This window comes from Oryx dammah, unplaced genomic scaffold (assembly GCF_014754425.2).
Source record: "Oryx dammah isolate SB20612 unplaced genomic scaffold, SCBI_Odam_1.1 HiC_scaffold_28, whole genome shotgun sequence".
Taxonomy (NCBI): Eukaryota; Metazoa; Chordata; class Mammalia; order Artiodactyla; family Bovidae; genus Oryx; species Oryx dammah.
The window spans coordinates 79,937,560-79,959,106 of NW_024070212.1; the positions used below are offsets into that span (position 1 = coordinate 79,937,560).

Below are 21,547 nucleotides of genomic sequence, written 5' to 3' on the forward strand. Positions count from 1 at the left end.
CATCCTGATCATCTGGATTATGAAGATCTTTTCTGTACAGTTCTTCTCTGTATTCTTGCCACTTGTTCTTAATATCCTCTGCTTCTGTTCAGTCCATACCATTTCTGTCCTTTATTGTGGCCCTCTTTGCATGAAATGTTCCCTTGGTATCTCTCATTTTTTTTAAGAGATGTCTAGTCTTTCCAATTCTGTTGTTTTCCTCTATTTCTTTGCATTGATCGCTGAGGAAGACTTTATCTCTTCTTGCTATTCTGTGGAACTCTGCATTCAAATGGGTATAGCTTTCCTTTTCTCCTTTGTTTTTTGCTTCTCTTCTTTTCACAGCTTTTTGTAAAGCCTCCTCAGAGAGCCATTTTGCTCTTTTGCATTTGTTTTTCTTGGGAATGGTGTTGATTGCTGTCTCCTGTACAGTGTCACAAACCTCCATAGTTCTTCAGGCACTATGTCCATCAGATCTAGTCCCTTAAATCTATTTCCCACTTTCACTATATAATCGTAAGGGATTTGATTTAGGTCATACCTGAATGGTCTAGTGGTTTTCCCTACTTTCTTCAATTTAAGTCTGAATTTGGCAATAAGGAGTTCATGATCTGAGCCACAATCAGCTCCCAGTCTTGTTTTTGCTGATTGTATAGAGCTTCTCATTCTTTGGATGCAAAGAGTATAATCAGCCTGATTTCAGTATTGACCATCTGGTGATGTCCATGTGTAGAGTTTTCTCTTGTGCTGTTGGAAGAGGGTGTTTGCTATGATCAGTGCGGAGATAATATGTTCAGATGAAGTTCTCTGGCTGCCTCTTATCCCCAGGCTGAATTAGGTACCCTCCTCCTGTGCACTTCTAGAGTAACTTTTCTCCATTATTTTCAGTTCAGTTCAGTCGCACAGTCGTGTCCAACTCTTTCAAACCCCATGGACTATAGCTCGCTAGGCTTCCCTGTCCATCACCAACTCTCAGAGCTTGCTCAGATTCTTGTCCATCACGTTGGTGATGCCATCCAACCATCTCATCCTCTGTCCTCTTCTCCTCCTGCCCTTCAGTCTTTCCCAGCATCAGGGTCCTTTCCAGTGAGTGTCTTCTTGGGTCAGGTGACCCAAGACTTGGAGCTTTAGCTTCAGCATCAGTCCTTCCAATTAATATTCAGGACTGATCTCCTTTAGGATGGACTGGTTGGATCTCCTTGCAGTCCAAGGGACTCTCAAGAGTCTTCTCTAACCCTACAGTTCAAAAGCATCACCTCTTCAGCACTCAGCTTGCTTTATAGTCCAACTCTCACATCCATATATGACTACTGGAAAAAGCATAGCTTTGACTAGACGGACCTTTGTAGGTAAAGAAATGTCTCTGCTTTTTAATATGCTGTCTAGGTTTGTCAGGGCTTCCCTCCTAGCTTAGTTGGTAAAGAATCCACCTGGAATGCAGAAAACCCCTTTTCGATTCCTAGGTCGGGAAGATCTGCTGGAGAAGTGATAAGCCTTTTACTCTAGTATTCTTGGGCTTCCCTCTTGGCTCAGCTGGTAAAGAATCCGCCTGCAATGCCCAAGACCTGGGTTCAATCCCTGGGTTGGGAAGATCCCCTAGAAAAGGGAAAGGCTACCCACTCCAGTATTCTGGCCTGGAGAATCCCATGGACTATGCAATCCATGGAGTCACAAAAAGTCGTAGATGACTGAGCAACTTTCACTTCGCTTCACTTCCCTTCACGTTTGTCATAGCTTTTCTTCCAAGGAGCAAGCATCTTTTAATTTCATGGCTGCAGTCATCATCTGCAGTGATTTTGGAGCCCAAGAAAATAAAATCTGTCACTGTTTCCATTGTTTCCCCATGTATTTGCCAAATGCAAAGTAACACAAGGTAGGAGGAGGAACATCTGAAGCAAATAGAATTGATGTGAAAGTGGAAAGATTTACAGAAATAATAACCTACATTTGTTGAATATGTAGTTATGGTTTGGATACTGTGATTAACTGTCTACCTACATTTTTTGATTGAATCCTAAAAAAGACCTTGGGCAGTAGGTGCAGCTGTTATCTCTGCTTTCTAGATAAGAGAGCTTAGCACCTAATAAGGTATCCTACACACAGGTAGCAATAAATACATTTCACTTATACCTTTAGAAGTTATGGATTATCAAAGAGATTTTCCTTTCCCCAGAATGAAGCAAAAACACTTACCTCCATACTCTTGCACTAGAAAAAGAACCCAGTTAACACTTATACAAAACTGTGAGGATAACGTTGCAAATTCCCTGTCAAATAGGAAATCAGTGGAAACTGGTTTGTGTTTACATAATAAGTAGTGATACTTCCTGAGATATGCTCCTGTTCTGCTGTAGATAGTTCAGTTCAGTTCAGTTCAGTTCAGTCGCTCAGTCATGTATGACTCTTTGCGACCCAATGAATCGCAGCACGCCAGGTCTCCCTGTCCATCACCAACTCCCGGAGTTCATTCAGACTCACATCCATCGAGTCGATGATGCCATCCAGCCATCTCATCCTCGGTCGTCCCCTTCTCCTCCTGCCCCCAATCCCTTGCAGCATCAGCGTCTTTTCCAATGAGTTAACTCTTTGCATGAGGTGTCCAAAGTACTGGAGCTTCAGCATTAGCATCATTCCTTCCAAAGAAATCCCAGGGTTGATCTCCTTCAGAATGGACTGGTTGGACCTCCTTGCAGTCCAAGGGACTCTGAAGAGTCTTCTCCAACACCACAGTTCAAAAGCATCAATTCTTCGGCGCTCAGCCTTCTTCACAGTCCAACTCTCCCATCCATACATGACCACAGGAAAAACCATAGCCTTGACTAAATGGACCTTAGTCGGCAAAGTAATGTCTCTGCCCTTGAATATACTATCCCGGTTGGTTATAACTTTTCTTCCAAGGAGTAAGCGTCTTTTAATTTCATGGCGGCACTCACCATCTGCAGTGATTTTGGAGCCCCCAAAAATGAAGTCTGACAGTGTTTCTACTGTTTCCCCATCTATTTCCCATGAGGTGATGGGACCAGATGCCATGATCTTCGTTTTCTGAATGTTGAGCTTTAAGCCAACTTTTTCACTCTCCTCTTTCACTTTCATTAAGAGGCTTTTTAGCTCCTATTCACTTTCTGCCATAAGGGTGGTGTCATCTGCATATCTGAGGTTATTGATATTTCTCCCGGCAATCTTGATTCCAGCTTGTGTTTCTTCCAGTCCAGCGTTTCTCATGATGTACTCTCCATAGAAGTTAAATAAGCAGGGTGACAGTATACAGCCTTGACGTACTCCTTTTCCTATTTGGAGCCAGTCTGTTGTTCCATGTCCAGTTCTAACTGTTGCTTCCTGACCTGCATACAGATTTCTCAAGAGGCAGGTTAGGTGGTCTGGTATTCCCATCTCTTTCAGAATTTTCCACAGTTTATTGTGATCCACAGAGTCAAAGGCTTTGGCATAGCCAATAAAGCAGAAACAGATGTTTTTTTGGAACTCTCTTGCTTTTTCCGTGATCCAGTGGATGTTGGCAATTTGATGTCTGGTTCCTCTGCCTTTTCTAAAACCAGCTTGAACATCTGGAAGTTCACGGTTCACGTATTGCTGAAGTCTGGCTTGGAGAATTTTGAGCGTTACTTTACTAGCATGTGAGATGAGTGCAATTGTGTGGTAGTTTGAGCATTCTTTGGCATTGCCTTTCTTTGGGACTGGAATGAAAACTGACCTTTTCCAGTCCTGTGGCCACTGCTGAGTTTTCCAAACTTACTGGCATATTGAGTGCAGCACTTTCACAGCATCATCTTTCAGGATTCGAAACAGCTCAACTGAAATTCCATCACCTCCACTAGCTTTGTTCGTAGTGATGCTTTCTAAGGCCCACTTGACTTGACTTCCCAAGATGTCTGGCTCTAGATTAGTGATCCCATCCTCATGATTATCTGGGTCATGAAGATCTTTTTTGTACAGTTCTTCCGTGTATTCTTGACACCTCTTCTTAATATCTTCTGCTTCTGTTAGGTCCATACCATCTCTGTCCTTTGTCGAGCCCATCTTTGCATGAAATGTTCCCTTGGTATCTCTAATTTTCTTAAGAGATCTCTAGTCTTTCCGATTCTGTTGTTTTCCTCTATTTCTTTGCATTGATCGCTGAAGCAGGCTTTCTTATCTCTTCTTGCTATTCTTTGGAACTCTGCATTCAGATGCTTATATCTTTCCTTTTCTCCTTTACTTTTCGCCTCTCTTCTTTTCACAGCTATTTGTAAGGCCTCCCCAGACAGCCATTTTGCTTTTTTGCATTTCTTTTCCATGGGGATGGTCTTGATCCCTGTCTTCTGTACAATGTCATGAACCTCATTCCATAGTTCATCAGGCACTCTTGTCTATCAGATCTAGGCCCTTAAATCTATTTCTCACTTCCACTGTATAATCAGAAGGGATTTGATTTAGGTCATAACTGAATGGCCTAGCGGTTTTCCCTCGTTTCTTCAATTTAAGTCTGAATTTGATAATAAGGAGTTCATGATCTGAGCCACAGTCAGCTCTTCGTCTTGTTTTTGTTGACTGTATAGAGCTTCTCCACCTTTGGCTGCAAAGAATATAATCAGTCTGATTTCGGTGTTGACCATCTGGTGATGTCCATGTGTCTAGTCTTCTCTTGTGTTGTTGGAAGAGGGTGTTTGCTATGACCAGTGCATTTTCTTGGCAAAACTCTATTAGTCTTTGCCCTGCTTCATTCCACATTCCAAGGCCAAATTTGCCTGTTACTCCAGGTGTTTCTTGACTCCCTACTTTTGCATTCCAGTCCCCTATAATGAAAAGACATCTTTTTTGGGTGTTAGTTCTAAAAGATCTTGTAGGTCTTCATAAAACCGTTCAACTTCAGTTTCTTCAGCGTTACTGGTTGGGGCATAGACTTGGATAACTGGAACCCCTAAAAACTGTTAAATGTGAACCTTTTGGACACCTGTTTTCTTAACATATTAACTGATACATGTTATCTTAGGAGAGTGTGCAATAATTATATTCTGACAATAAATACATGACCTTAAAGTTGTGTAGCAGCTTTATATGTATATATATAAAGTTGATATATAGCAGCTTCACTGAGTTAATTTTGGCAAAGTGATTCAAGATGAAATTAATGGTTATATAATGCAAAAGTACTTCAGTAGAGGATCTCCATAATTGTTAGGAAACTTAGTTTTCAACATGGTTAAAGTGCAGGGTCACAAATAATGGTGCAAAAATTTATCTTGGCAAGTTATATGTGAAAGTGATCTGGTTTTTAAGTGATGTTGAGATGATAACTTTTTAATATGAACTTGGCATTTTGGTCATGGGACTGTGTGATCTGTCTCCTTTCTAATTTATTTGAACCGTGACATAGAAAAAATATAACAAGGAATTTTGGAATATGCATGGCCTAAATTAATGTAAAATAAGTATAACAGTAATGTCCCTTAAAAATAGACTGGATGGGTGAATCTTAAAAACATACCAGATGAAAGAGTCAATTTGTAGAAAATTACATATAGCATATTACCTTTATAAAGCATGAAAGTGAAAGTCGCTCAATTGTGTCCGACTCTATGTGACCCCATAGACTATACAGTCCATGGAATTCTCCAGGCCAGAATACTAGAGTGGGTAGCCTGTCGCTTCTCCAGGGGATCTTCCCAACCCAGGGATCGAACCCAGGTCTCCCGCATTGCAGTCGGATTCTTTACCAGCTGAGCCACAAGGGAAAGCCCTTATAAAGTTTAAGAACAAGCAAAAACTATAGTTGAGAATTCTGTATGTTTATGATAAGTTTATTTAGGGAAGAAAAACAGAGGAATGATAGATACAAAATTTAGTTTAATGGTAGCCTTTCTGGGGAAAGCAGACGGATTAGAGAAAGCACAAAGAGGTGTACACATCCATATTGGTAATGGTCTAGTTCTTAAGTTGTATGGTGAGTTTATGGTTGTTTATTTTCACATTATGCTTCATAAATTAATCATGCTATATGTATTCTTTAGTGTCAAATACTACTCAAAATATTTTTTAAAGATTTAGAAATTAATTATCTTGAATTACAGTCTCAATTACTACAATTTTCTCTGCCTTCTCTTTGGTCATATAAGGCAGATGCTATCTTGGAATTGGGAAAACAAATGCATTGGATAAATGCTGTTCCTGATTCCATTAGGCTAATCATCATCCCTTTCAACTTTGCTTCTCTCCTGTGTACATTATAAAATTAGTGGCATCATTATTTCTCCGTCTAGGTTGAAACCTTAATTTTTTTTTATTTTTGGATTTGAAGACTTTGAAGTAAGACAAACCAGGGTTTGAACCTTGGTTCTGCTACTTTACCAACTGTGACTCTTAGATTGTTGCTCATTGATATCATGGATTAGTATAGTTATTCAGTAAATATTAATTGAATGATTAAGTTGCTGCTTTAAAGAGATTTCATCTTGTGTAGACAAATTTCAAACCATGTTTATATTTGCATAATTCAGTTCAGTTGCTCAGTTGTGTCCGACTCTGCGACCCCATGAACCGCAGTACACCAGGCCTCCCTGTCCATCACCAACTCCCAGAATCCACCCAAACCCATGTCCATTGTGTCGGTGATGCCATCCAACCATCTCACCCTCTGTCGTCCCCTTCTTCTTCTGCCCTTAATCTTTCCCAGCATCAGGGTCTTTTCAAATGAGTCACCACTCCACATTAGGTGGCCAAAGTATTGGAGTTTCAGCTTCAGCATCAGTCCCTCCAATGAACACTCAGGACTACAGATGGTCAGCAGGTACATGAAAAGGTGTTCAGCATCACTATTCAAAATGCAAAGCAAAACCACAATGAGATACCACCTCCCACCTGTTAGAATGGCTTTTATCAGAAAGATAAGAGATAACAAGTGCTGGTGAGAATGTGGAGAAAGGGAAATCTGGGCACTGCTATTGGGAATCTAAATTGGTGCAGCCACTATGGAAAGCAATAAGGAGTTTCCTCAAAATATAGAACTCCTATGTGATCCAGCAGCTCCATTTCTGAGTGTTTATCTGAAGGAAATCAAAACACTAACCCAGAAAGATATATGTACCCCCATGTTCATTACAGCATTATTTACAATAGCCAAGTATCCACCAGTGGTTGGATGCATAAAGAAAATCTGATGTGTGTATATGTGTGTGTGTATTATATGTGTGTGTATGTATATATATATTATTCAACCATAACAAAAAAGAAAATTCTGCCACTTGCAATGTGGATGGCACCTTGAGGCCTTATGCTAAACAAAATATCAAAAAGATAAAGGTTAACACCATATAATCTCACTTATATTCGGAATCTTTAAAAAGAACAAACTCATGGAAAAAGAGGTAAGACTTGTGTTTACTAGAGATGGGGGATGGGGAGGGAAGAATTGAAGGAAGGTGGTCAAAAGGTACATACAGACTTCTAGTTATGAAATACATTAAGCCCTGGGAATGTAATGTACAGTATGGTTACTATAGTTAATAATACTATATTGTATGTTTGAAAGTTGCTAAGAGAGTAGTCAAGTGGGCATTAGAATGCGAAGTTGATTGGGCCTTAGGAAACATCACTACAAACAAAGCTAGTGGAGATAATGGAATTTCAGTTGAGTTGTTTCAAATCCTAAAAGATGATGCTGTTAAAGTGTTGCACTCAATATGCCAGCAAGTTTGGAAAACTCAGCAGTGGTCACAGGACTGGAAAAGACCAGTTTTCATTCCAATCCCAAAGGCAATATCAAAGAAAGTTCAAACTACCACACAGTTGCAGTTATCTCACATGCTAGCAAAGTAATGCTCAAAATTCTCCAAGCCAGGCTTCAACAGCATGTGAACCGAGAACTTCCAGATGTTCAAGCTGAATTTAGAAAAGGCAGAGGGGCCAGAGAAAAAATTGCTAGCATCTGTTGGATCATCGAAAAAGCAGGAGAGTTCCAGAAAAACATCTACTTCTGCTTTATTGACTATGCCAAAGCCTTTGACTGTGTGGATCACAGCAGACTGTGGAAAATTCTGAAAGAGATGGGACTACCAGACCACCTTACCTGCCTCCTGAGAAATCTATATGCAGGTCAAGAAGCAACAGAAACAGATATGAAACAACAGACTGGTTCCAAATTGGGAAAGGAGTATGTCAAGGCTACATATTGTCACCCTGCTTATTTAACTTATATGCAGAGTACATCATGCAAAATACCAGGCTGGATGAACCACAAGCTGGAATCAAGATTGCTGGGAGAAATAGCAATAGCCTCAGATATACAGATGACACTATCCTTATGGCAGAAAGTGAAGAACTAAAGAACCTCTTGATGAAAGTGAAAGAGGAGAGTGAAAAAGTTAAGCCTTTGACTGTGTGGATCACAGTAAACTCTGGAAAATTCTGAAAGAGATGGGAATACCAGACCACCTAACCTGCCTCTTGAGAAATCTGTATGCAGGTCAGGAAGCAACAGTTAGAACTGGACATGGAACAGCAGCCTGGTTCCAGATAGGAAAAGGAGAACCTCAAGGCTGTATCTTGTCACCCTGCTTGTTTAACTTATATGCAGAGTCCATCATGAGAAACACTGGACTGGAAGAAGCACAAGCTGGAATCAAGATTGCTGGGAGAAATATCAGTAACCTCAGATATGCAGATGACACCACCCTTATGGCAGAAAATGAAGAAGAACTAAAGAGCCTCTTGATGAAAGCAAAAGAGGAGAGTGAAAAAGTTGGCTTAAAGCTCACCATTCAGAAAACTAAGATCATGGCACCCAGTCCCATTAATTTTTGGCAAATAGATGGGGAAACAGTGGAAACAGTGACAGGCTTTATGTTTTTGGGCTCCAAAATCACTGTAGATGGTGACTGCAGCCAAGAAATTAAAAGATACTTACTCCTTGGGAAAAAAGTTAAGAACAACCTAGACAGCACATTTAAAAGCAGAGACATTACTTTGCCAACAAAGGTCCGTCTAGTCAAGGCTATGGTTTTTCCAGTAGTCATGTATGGATGTGAGAGTTGGACTATAAAGAAAGCTGAGCGCCAAAGAACTGATGTTTTTGAACTGTGGTGTTGGAGAAGACTCTTGAGAGTCCTTTGGACTGCAAGGAGATCCAACCAGTCTATCCTAAAGGAGATCAGTCCTGGGTATTCATTGGAAGGACTGATGTTGAAGCTGAAATTCCAATTCTTTGGCCACCTGATGCAAATAGCTGACTCATTTGAAAAGACGCTGATGCTGGGAAAGATTGAAGGCGGGAGGAGAAGGGGATGACAGAGGATGAGATGGTTGGATGGTATCACCGAATCAATGAGCATGAGTTTGAGTAAACTCCGTGAGTTGGTGACAGATAGGGAGGCCTGGTGTGCTGCAATCCGTGGGGTTGCAAAGAGTTGGACAGGACTGAGTGACTGAACTGAACTGAACTGAAGCTATTGGGGTTGGTGATAGACAGGGAAACCTGGTGTTCTTCAGTCCATGGAGTTGCCAAGTTGGACACGCCTGGGCGACTTAACTGAAGAGTTCAACTCAAAGTTCTCATCACAAGAAGAAAAATTATAAATGTGTGTGGTGATGGATTTTAACTAGACTTACTATGATGATCATTTCACAGTATATACATACATTGAATCATTTTGTTGTATATCTGAAATTAATGTATTTCAATTGTTGAATTATTGTTCAGTTATTGAAATTAATTATATTTCAATCAAAGAAATTTCCTGACTTTGATGATTGTATTGTGATTATGTAAGAGAATATTCTTGTTCTTAGAAAAACACTCAAATATGTTTGGATAAAGGTATACAGGGTCTCTAACATTTTTAGTAGATCGTAAAAAGGATTTTGTATTGTATTTGTATTTATTTGTGTTTGTTTAGAGAATGTAAAGCAACTGGGACAAAATGTAATAAGTATTAAAGTCTGGGTCAAGGATAACAAAAACTGTTATTCCTAATTTTATTTTATTTTTTGAGTGCTGAGGTCTATAGCATTAGATTATATGGACTTGATTGCATTAGATGATTCCCTTCTTTCTAGTCTGCCTGCAATGCACGAGGCCCAGGTTCTATCCCTGGGTTGGAAAGATCCCCTGGAGAAGGAAATGGCAGCCCACTCCAATATTCTGCCTGGAAAATCCCATGAACGGAGGAGCCTGGCAGGCTACAGTCCGTTGCGTCACAGTCAGACATGACTAGCAACTTTCACTTTCATAGTTGTTTTACAATATTGCGTTGGTTCCTGTTGTACAACAAAGTAGATCAGCTCTGAGTATACATATTCACCTCCCTCTTGAGCCTCCCACCAGCCCCCAGTCTGTCCCACCCACTTGGCGTCACTGTAGAGCATCAAGCTGAGCTCCCTGTGCTGTACTGCAGGTTTCTGGTACAGATGAACCTAGAATGTTTTAAACTTTAAAATATATAAAAATTAAGTTACCCCTCAAACTACTCATCAAATTGTTTTTTAACTTGCTCTGTAACAAGAGAAGCCACTGCAATGAGAAGCCCTCTTGCCACAACTAGAGAAAGTCTGTGAGCATCAGTGAAGACCCAGTGTAGCCATAAACAAATAGAAATAAACATTTAAAAATGCTAATGGCTGGGTTAAATAGTAAATTAGACCCAATAAGAGAAAGAATTGTAAACTAGAAGACTGACCTGAAGAAATTGCCCCAAAAGTAGCATAGAGATCAATGATAAGAAATAGAGGTTTAGAGATATGAAAAATGGAATAGAAAATCTATGATTTCTTCTAGAGGGAATCCCAGAAAGGTAGAATCAAGGAGAACCAGTATTTGGAGAGATTATGGCTTAGATTTTTCCAGAACTGATAAGATACAAATCCACATAAGAGACTGCCTTAGATATGAATCGACATGGTTGTGTGCTTAGTCGCTCAGTCATATATGACTCTTTGTGACCCTTTGGACTATACCCCTCCAGGCTCCTCTGTCCATGGGATTTTTCAGGAAAGAATACTGGAGCAGGTTGCCATTTTTCTTCTCCAGATTTTCCCAACGCAGGGATCAAACTCGCGACTACTGTGTTTCCTCCATTGCAGGCAGATTCTTTACCCTGTGTGCTATTCGGGGAAGCCCAATTCTCTATCAGTCTTTTGATAAAGAAGCTTTTGACACGTAAACAGGTTGCCTAATAATTAGTTACGGTTTGGGCCAGTTTTATCGTGAAGAATAGCAAGGTTAATCATTAGTTACTTTCACGTGGTAACCATATTTTTATGTGCATTGGAGTGATAGTCCCACTTACCCATACTGTGATAGTGAATTATTATATGACCTCTGTGAATGTTGAACACAAAAGAGCATAAACTTGAATGAAAGGGAGAATGCAAAAGAGATAGGAGATTCTTATTCCTTCTTTGCTCATTCTCATACATAGAATGAAAAATACATCATTTTAGATTTCTTAATTTATATCTTAAGAGTCACATGGGGTGTGAATTTGGCCATTGCCTTTAATCAAAGGATTTCTAAGGGTCTCATAAGCATATTCCATAATCTTCTAAACACTTTTCATGTAGTTGTAGCTGGCAGTAATATCTCCATTATAGAGAGGAGTAAATGGAAGCACTGTATACCAAATGATATTTTTATATCCATCAGAAATGTCTTACTAGTTTACAGACCAGTATTACTGTCAACTTTATGAAGCTTAGTGAGATTATGTGATTTGCCCAACCTTAGAGAAAGAATTTGGCATAACATCAAGGCTGCCTGAGTCTTATCTGCCTTACTAATTTTATCTCCTCCCCTCACATACACACACTTAGCCTCAGCTCTGCTACTCAAATCATATTTAATCCAATGTTTTAAAAGTCCTGTAAGGATGATGGATTACTGTTAGTCACAATTGTGGTTACTTATGAGGGAGAAAAAAGGCTGAACAGGATGGGACAAAAGAAAGATTTGGGCGGATAGATGACACACATCTCCCATCCAAGTTCTAACCAGGTCGGACCCTGATTAGCTTCTGAGGTCAGATGAGATTGGGCACATTCAGGGCAGTATGGCCATAGACAGATGACAAATTTCTGTTTGTTCAGTGATGGTTACAGGTGTGGTTGCGTCATAATAATCCATTAAGCAATATATTTGTTTAATGTTAAAAAAGAGAAAATCCTGTAAGGGAACCTTAAGTCATGTAGCTTCATGAATCTTTGAAGTATCATTCCTGGCTCTTAATTAAAAATCAAATGATAGTTTATTTTTTTTCTAGAACAACTTTAAAAAAAAATATTGTAACTGCTATTAGTAATGTTGTATACTAAAACTCACACATTTGTTCTGTTCTGATGAATTGTTATTCTTATTCATTTGCCAAGTCATGTCTGATTCTTTGCGTCCTCATGGACTGTAGCCTACCAGGCTCCTCTGTTCATGAAATTTTCCAGGCAAGAGTACTGGAGTGAATAACTATTTCCTTCTCTATGGGCTCTTCCTGGATCAGGGATCCAATCCATGTCTCCTGCATTGGAAGGCAGATTCTTTACTACTGAGCTAACAGAGAAGCCATCTGAGGAGTTAGAATCCTAGTCAGGATATTACCATGTGGTAAGCTAAATAAAATAGTGGAAGATGGTCTTAAAGAGTAATATGGCTAATTCTATACAGTTACTGTCTTTGCCTGTTGATATAAAACCATGTATCTTTCTTAAATTCTCACCAGCAGTAATGCTGGTAGCAAACAGAATTTTGATCCCAGTGACTCTAATCCCAGTGCACCTAAAGCTGGACTTGCATTCACACTGTGGGCATAGATGCAGGTGCAGGTTAAGGTGGAATGAAAAAAAAACCTGTAGAATTTAAAGAGTTACCCCTAGAGGGATGTAATTAGGGAATAATAGTTGGGATGTAATTAGTATATAGTGAGGCTTCCCTGAAGACCCCGTGGTAAAGAATCTGCCTGCCAGTGCAGGAGACACGTATTCGATCCCTGGGTCGAGAATGTGCTTGAGAAGGTAATGTCAACCCACTCCAGTATTCTTGCCTGGGAAGTCCTATGGACAGAGGAGCCTGAGAGGGTACAGTTCATGGGCTGACAAAACAGTCAGACATGACTTAGTTAAAGTGTAGTTCTGTGGCATTTACATACAGGTAACCCTTGAGTAATTTGAGGATTAAGGACACCAGTTACAGTCCACTTACAGCATTACAATCAGCATTGCGTATCCCTTGTTCCACATCCACGGATTCAACCAGCTATGGTTTGTGTAGTACTACAGTATGTATTTGTTGGAAAAAAAACTCAAGTATAGGTGGATCCTCGTAGTTCAAACTCATGTTGTTCAAGGATCAACTGTACATTGACATTGTTGTACAGCTGTCACCATCATTCATTTCCAGAACTTTTTTTTATCTTGCAGAACTGAAATTTTCTGTCTGTTGAACTCCCTATTCACCTCCTCCCAGCCCCTGGTGATTACCTTTCTATTTTCTATCTTTACAAATTTGACTGCTTTAAGCACCTCACTTGAATGGAATTATATAGCATTTGTCCCTTTCTGATTGGCTTATTTCACTAGCATAATGTCTTCAAGTTTCATCCATGTTGCAGCACGTGGAATTTCTTTCCCTTTAAGGCTGAATAATATTCCCTTGTGTGGTGTGTGTGTGTGTGATTGTGTGTATACACACACAGATAAATATGTATACCAAATTTGTTTTACTTATTCCTTTGTCCACAGACACTTGCACTGCTTTCACCTTTTGGCTGTTGTCAGTAATGCTGTTATGAACATGAATGTACAGATGTGTCCCTACTTTCAGTTCTTTTGGGTATATGTTCAGAATTGGGATTGCTGGATTATATGTTAATTTTATATTTAATTTTTTGAGGAACTGCCAAACTATTTCCATAGCAGCTGTACCATTTTACAGTCCTATCAGCATAAGAGTTCCAGTTCTGCATCCTGGCAAACCCCTGTTTTCTGGGGGGTTTTTGGGGAGTGGGGTGGGGTTGATGGTAGTCATCCTAATGGTTGTGAAGTGTTATCTTGTGGTTCTGATTTGCACTTCCCTAATATTATTGATGTTGAGCATCATTTCTTGTGTTTTCCAACCACTTGTATATCTTTTTTGGAGAAATGTCTATTTGAGTTCTTTGCCTGTTTTGACATGCCACTTTCTTAAAACCAGTGAAAGTGAAAGTCGCTCTGTCGTGTCTGACTCTTTGCGACTATACAGTCCATGGAATTCTCTAGGCCAGAATACTGGAGTGGGTAGCCTTTCCCTTCTCCAGGGGATCTTCCCAACCCAGGAATAAAACTGGGGTCTCCTGCATTGCAGGCAGATTCTTTACCAACTGTGCTATCAGGGAAGCCCTGATAAAACCAGGTTCAATTCCTGGATTGGGAAGATCTGCTGGAGAAGGGTTAGGCTACCCACTCCAGTATCTTTGTCTTCCCTTGTGGCTCAGCTGGTGAAGAATCTGCTTGCAATGTGGGAGTCCTGGGTTCAATCCCTGGCCTGGGAAGATCCCCTGGAGAAGGGAAAGGCTACCCACTCCAGTATTCTGGCCTGGAGAATTCCATGGCCTGTGTAGTCCATGGGGTCACAAAGAGTCGGACACGACTGAGTGACTTTCATTTTTGTAAAACCAAGGTAGTAACCACAAGAGATGCTTATTTATTACTTTATAGAACTACCAGAGATAGATCACTTTTAATTGCTAATTAATACTGGTAGCAGATGAGTAAATACTTTCAGAAAATATTTGTATATATAAACATGTAATCAAGTTTGCCTGTCCTTTGTGCATTTCATCCATCTCTTTCTCTCTGTTTCTGTTAACACAGTCGTAATCCATTTAACATCATCTCATGTTTGTGCTACTGTTGGTTGTTTTTTCAAAAAGTTAAAAGCATTTAGTGGGTGCTTAATTTGATAATTTATATCTGGACACTGGGCCCAGTTCTAACAGAATGGTAAAAATAGATGGTCATAAATTCCTCTAGTAGTTTGCTCTTCTTTACCTCTTCTTTAGCACCTCCCCCTCAATTCAACAAGGATTTATTGGGATGTGAAATCTGAGTTTCCCTGAGATTGTGTGATAGTGGGTAAATCATACTAAGTCTTCCCTATTGGATGAACCAAGTAATCTCTTAGGTCCCTCCTAGTCTTGTCTGGTAAATGTCTTTCTGATTTTTGTAAATATTACCAGCTTTTGGTCATTAGATGCCTGAGTTATCTGAAAACCATGTTACCCACAATAAACCATGTTTTTAGATTCTCACTGAAGAGAGGGGAAGATAACAGTCTAACTCAGATCACTTTCTTATTTACTATCATATATCTCCTTGGGCTTCTTAGATCAATCTCAGACCTAACTAGAAACCTTTTAAATACAAACATTTAGTTTTCTAAGAATTAGCCATCACTCATAAAGCAATATAGTATTTTGAGCAGTTAATGTCAGGGTGGGGTTTGTTTACTTCTGAAAAGTGATATTGCATCTTAACAGCATGTAAAAACAAAGGCTAAAACTTGTACTGTGTACTTTTAGTTTTTGATTTCTACTTTTGAAGTTTTATGGGCTTCCCTTGTGGCTCAGCTGGTAAAGAATCTGCCTGCAATGCCAGGGACCTAGGTTCAATCCCTGGGCTGGAAAGATCCCCTAGAAAAGGGAAAGGCTACCCACTCCAGTATTCTGGCCTGGAGAATTCCACGGACTGTGTAGTCCACAGGATCACAAAGAGTTGGACACGACTGAGCAACTTTCATTTTCACATTCACTTTGAAGTTTTATAAATACAAAACATCTCACACACCTGAATAGGGTAATATATATTCCAAAACTAAATGTGTGTACTTTTTAAAATTAAGTGCCATTTTTATTTGTTCATACCTCTGTTCTCTTGCTTTATTGAGAGTTCACATTAAATTGATTTCAAGTGGACTTCTAAAAGATGTAATTCTTTAAACCAATTTAGTTAATCTTAAGAAATACTGTTATATGTTAGGCTAATGTAGATATAATAGCAAAATTAAATGAACTGTTCTAGATAAACTTTTGTATTTAACATTAATTGCTGAGTAATTTTTATAAATTGTCTATTTCTTCTATTTTTGCTCCTGTCACTTGTTTGAAATTCAGTAGTCAGTTATTTATGGATAGTCATTTTCTAGGATCTGTGAATTTTGTTTTATTTTCTATAATACAAGCTATAATAAATTTTTTTCTTTATGCTCAAATTCTCTAATATTTTAAGTAATTTAATTTCTTTCAGAGATTAAGAAGATACTTTTAATGCTACATTTGTTACGGAGAAAACTAGTTTTAATTTATATTGACCTTTTTCTCCTTTGAGCATTTAGTCTGCTTTCAATAAAATGTTGATGACTGCTCTTTAGAAGACAGCTGTACGAAATAAAGTATTATAAATATTCAGCTTTCCTTTCTAAGCTTTGTCACCAACAGCTGGGCATCCAGTTTAGCAGAACAGATTTTGCACAGAGAGAGCCTGGCATGTTCCTGAATCAGTATAGTGAAGGAGACAAAAAAGTAGTTTCTTATGGATTGGGGACTTATAAAGACATAGAGCATCTGTTCCTCAGTTAAGTCATAGTCTGGTTGCACTGAATCATGTTTAAAGCTAGAATAATGGGTAAAACTTTTTCACCTTGCTCATACCTTTATTTTAATATCTAGTGTATTATTTTTGCAAATAAAATGTTTTAAATATCTCCATATTTTAAAACACACAAAGATATTAATTTTTTACTAAGATTATTTTATTATATAATTTTAATGTTTGAATTATGTATATATACAACTCATATATGAAAATCCATTTAAATATTTAATTATGATTTCATGTTGATATGTGCTATTAAAAAATGTTTCCTCATTGTGAAAATTGCTTTCTTCATAGGTATTCTACTTTAGTTGGTGAAAGTAACTTAAAATGGAATCTTGTTTATACAGATTACTCTTAAATACTTGGCTACTTGAAGCATATTAAATCTAAGATGTCTTTAAATATTTTGTTTGCAGTGTTAAAAGATCACTGAAATTGGATATGTTAAAAGCAAATGTAAGTATTTACTTGTGAGTTTGTAGTTGCATAATAAGATTGTATTTTTATTTTTTTAACAGCTAATTTTCTCTTATACTAAATATAAGAAGTAACAGAAACTCCTGTAACATAATTGTTATTGGTACACCATTTTCTACATACAAAATTTGTAATATATGGAAATTCCTTGCAGGCTTGAGATTTTTATTTAAGTGACAAATTATTTAGAAGCCTTAATGAAATAATTTAGTAGGAAAAAATGCTTTACAACTTAAATGCAGGTAAATAAAGATGGAACAGTGACAGTGCTTTAATCTACATTCTGTAATTTGCTAAATTGAAATAAAACATTAACAACATTTTTATATCAAAAAGGTAACTACCCCCTCACCTTGCTGACATGATTAAATATAAAATACTAGCACTGTAATAATTTTCACCATGCTTGTCACAATAAGAATAAAATTGTATTGTTGCTGTTACGTTTTATAAATCTTGTTGTAGCACATTCCCAATACCAGCATATCATGACATATGCTAGTTTACTATCTGTTTATTATCTTTTCATACCAACAGTGGATCTAGATAAAAACACTAATACTAGGATACTTATGGCCTTAGTAATCTTAAATGCAAATAAATTGTTGAGAAAGTAAATTAAAATAAATAGCTAGTCAATAAATGGGCTCCTATATGAGATCCCATATGAGAATGCCATTTCAAGAAATGGGTTTTATATGGAATTTCTCTTCAGAAGATTCACTGGTATTTAACAATTTACCATTTTTAAAACTTCCTAGATGCTTTTCTAAAAAATTTAAACAAAGGTGGCAAAATACTGCAATGCCACTAAAAAAATCATTAGCAGTGTAATTAGCAATTTAAAACACCATTATCCAACTTGTTCTGTACAGAATGCAGCTGTGACTGTAATTTTGCATCTGTTTCTTTGGTCAGAATGGTATTTTGGTAGATGAGTAGTCCAGCTTGAAATGAAATACAGTTCTTCTCTGCCCCAAGACTCTTCTTTGGGAGGTGGTAACACCATTTGAATGAAAGAGAATGGCCATTTAGGAATTATCCTTTTCATAAAGTACAGTTGTCATAGATAGCTTTCTATCTAGTTTCTCTCCAGATTAGGACATATCAAGGTAGCCAGTGAAACAGTGAATATCTTGTATTAGAAAAATACATTGTTATGTTTGGCCCAGTTCTGTACCTTTAAACCAGTTGACAGTACCACATGGCCACCAACTGCTAAATGCAGGTTCCTTAAATCCTAGCCAGGGCCTTCAACATTTCTATTTTCTAACCTATTTCTAATATTTATTATTATTTCTGATATTTTCAGCTTTTGTACTTTTGCCTCATCATTTATTTGCAGCTCTATCTTAGATCTGACAACTTTTGCTCTGGCGCTACATCTAGGCTTCTCTCCTTAGCTATATTTATGCATCTATCTACTCCAGTAATAATTTAGCCCTGAAGCAGCCTGCTTCCCAAGAATCTACCTATATGCCAGTGATTCCACTGAGGCTGCCTTAGCCCATGCAACGGAAAATCAGACATCTAAAACATTGCTTATAAGTCTACTACTACTACTACTACTACTACTACTACTACTAAGTTGCTTCAGTCGTGTCTGACTCTGTGCGACCCCATAGACGGCAACCCACCAGGCTCCCCCGTCCCTGGGGTTCTCCAGGCAAGAACACTGGAGTGGGTTGCCATTTCCTTCTCCAATGAATGAAGGTGAAAAGTGAAAGGGAAGTCACTCAGTCATGTCTGACTCTTAGCGACCCCATGGACTGCAGCCCACCAGGCTTCTCCATCCATGGGATTTTCCAGGCAAGAGTACTGGAGTGGAGTGCCATTGCCTTCTCCAACCTATAAGTCTAAGAGCACCTAACTGCTTTGAAGCTACAGAGGAACTCATAGTAACTTTGTGGTCATTTTGCCTTACCAGCATGATGCTGAAAGAAAACAACTGTGATGTTGAAGGAAAGGAGATGGCTCTTAAATGCTAGGTGGTTGAAGTGTAGTCTGTTCATCTTAAACATCTAGTGTTTCCTCTCCCAGAGATGTTTGGAACTAGCAAATCCCAGTGTTCCCAATGTGGCTACAGACCTTCATGAAGATAATGCTCCATGATGTTAGGGCAAGTCTGCAAAAGTAATTTTCCTTTTGATTCCCCTAATAGGAGAAATAGAGGTATGGCTCATCCCCTGTGATCCTCCATTTCATATATAGTGTATATACTACAAGTACCACTGTTTGCTAGTCCTCTCAAATTGTTGAGGGTAGTGAGGACTGATAAAAATTTTGATTTCTCATTACCTACAGTATTGGAGTTGCTCAAGTTATTACCCTTCAAACACTGTTTTTAGATGAATTTTCAAAAACAAAGTTGAATTATTTATTACAAATAATTTGAAAATTATTCATTACAAATAAACTACCAGTGGCAGTTCAGATGAATTTGTAGGGGCAGCTGTAACCTGGTCATATGCCTAGCCAGCTTGACCTAATCTCTTTCAGGCTACCTCAGAGAAGGAACTGGAGAACAGATGGTGCAGATGGGAAGGGAAGGAGCATACTTCCTACCAAGGCCAACTTAATAGGCATTCTGCCAGAGGAATGGCAATGCAGGTTCAGGGGAAGTTTGCTGATTGGGACATGCATACCCAGTCGAAATTACTCCATCACCATTAGTAGGATACTCCTAAGTCTGATTATTCCCATTATCTCATCTCTCTCAGACAAAACTTTTCCTGACTCCTGAAATTAGAAAGAACATTGGATTTCAGGGCTTTAGAAAATATGACAGCTCACATTCTGTAGGCTCACTTATTGGTCTGGCTCATGTCTGCTCCTTTCTCCTCTCCTTCCCTCCTCTTCCCCTGCTTTTTTCCTTAGCTCTTTATTATGGAAATTTTTGAACGTACACTAAAGTAGAGACAATAATACAATGAAGTACGATGCAACCATCACCCATCTTTCAAAATTATTAACATTTTGTTAATTTTGTTTCATCTGTCTCTATATATGTATGTATATATTTATATATGTGTGTATGTATCTGTATATTTTTCCCTGAAATTTTATAAATCTCACACATGTTATTTCATTAGAATATTCTTCAGTATGCATTTTTAACAGATAATGACTTCTTTCATAACTATAGTGCCACTATCATACTTCTAAGAAGTAACTCCTTAATAATATCTTTTACCCAGTCTATATCCATATTTCTATGGTTGTTTTAAAATGTCCTTTTATAGTTGGCTTATTAAAATCAGGATCCAAACAAGATTTCCACATTGTAATGGTTTTTATGTATCGTAAGTCTTTTTTGCACCAAGTTTTAAAATCTTTTAAAATCTCACTCTTTTTCTTATAATTTATCTTCTGGAAAAAAACTTAAATTATTTTTCCGTAAGTGTATTTCACATTTTAGATTTTATTGTTTTCTTGTGTTCTTTAGAAAAGTGATTTCTCTATTCACATTTCTCTTTCACAATTCACATTTCTTCACATTTCATATAAAACGTCATTAAAGCTAGAGGCTTGGTTAGATTCTGGTTCATATTTTTGCTAAGAATGCCTTATAGGTAGTCTGTATTTTCTATTGCATCACCTCCACAAGTACAAAGTGGTCTTGGTTCCAAGTGTTACCAGCCTAATTCACCCACAGTAAAATTCTCAGTCTTTCTCCTAATTTTTTTTTTTAATTCATTAATGATTATTTTATAGATTCCTTTTTTCACTACAGTCACCAAATACTGATCCCTTTTTTGCCTCTTGATTTTGGAGAAATTTGATTATAGAGAATGCACTGCCTACTATACAGCTTCAGTAATTATCAACACAAGGCTAATATTGTTTCATATATGCTCCCCTGCATACTTCAGTATCCCTTGTACTAGATTATTTGAAGCAAATCTCAAACATCATCCATATATATCATCCATAAATGCTCCAGTAATTATTTTTAAAAGATAGACTTTTAAAAAGGTATAATAGTGTTATACCCCACTCCTACCTCTGCTATGATCTCTGCAAAAAATCTCTTTCAAAATTAACATTAATTCCTTAATCCTTAAGTGGACATCTTTGCTCAAGTTCTCCCAATTATCTCATATACTTTTTGACAGTTCAGTTCCTTTTAAATTTTAGCATTTTTTATTGACATTCATATAATATAAAATTCATAATTTAAAAGTATACACCAGTGATTTATTATATACTTATTACATTGTGCAGCCATCACCACTATCTGATTTCAAAACATTTCCACCACCCCAAAAAGAAATCCATACCTATTAGCAGTTAGTCTCAATTCCCTCCTCCTCTCGTTCCCTGGCAACTACTAATTTATTTGCTGTTTCTGTGGATTTGCCTATTCTGGCCATATGGCCTTTGGTGACTGACTTCTTTCATTTAGCATAACATTTTCGAGTTTTATCCAAGGTTTATCACGTGAACAACACTTTATTCCTTTTTATGGCTCAGTCTTATTCTTTTGTAT

General features: G+C 38.0%; 1 protein-coding gene across 12 annotated transcripts in view; it reads left to right on the forward strand.

Moving 5' to 3' along the window:
* Window positions 1-21,547, forward strand: part of LOC120857049 (integrin subunit beta 3 binding protein) — a 100,854-nt gene that overhangs the window by 2,281 nt on the left and 77,026 nt on the right. For 4 of the 12 annotated variants that reach the window (XM_040232685.1, XM_040232687.1, XM_040232690.1 and 1 more), the window contains exon 2: window positions 16,998-17,037. The exons of the other annotated variants lie outside the window; for them this stretch is intronic. In XM_040232685.1, the coding sequence (XP_040088619.1) occupies window positions 16,998-17,037 (40 nt within the window). The remainder of the gene's footprint in view (window positions 1-16,997; window positions 17,038-21,547) is intronic. 12 annotated transcript variants of the gene reach the window in all.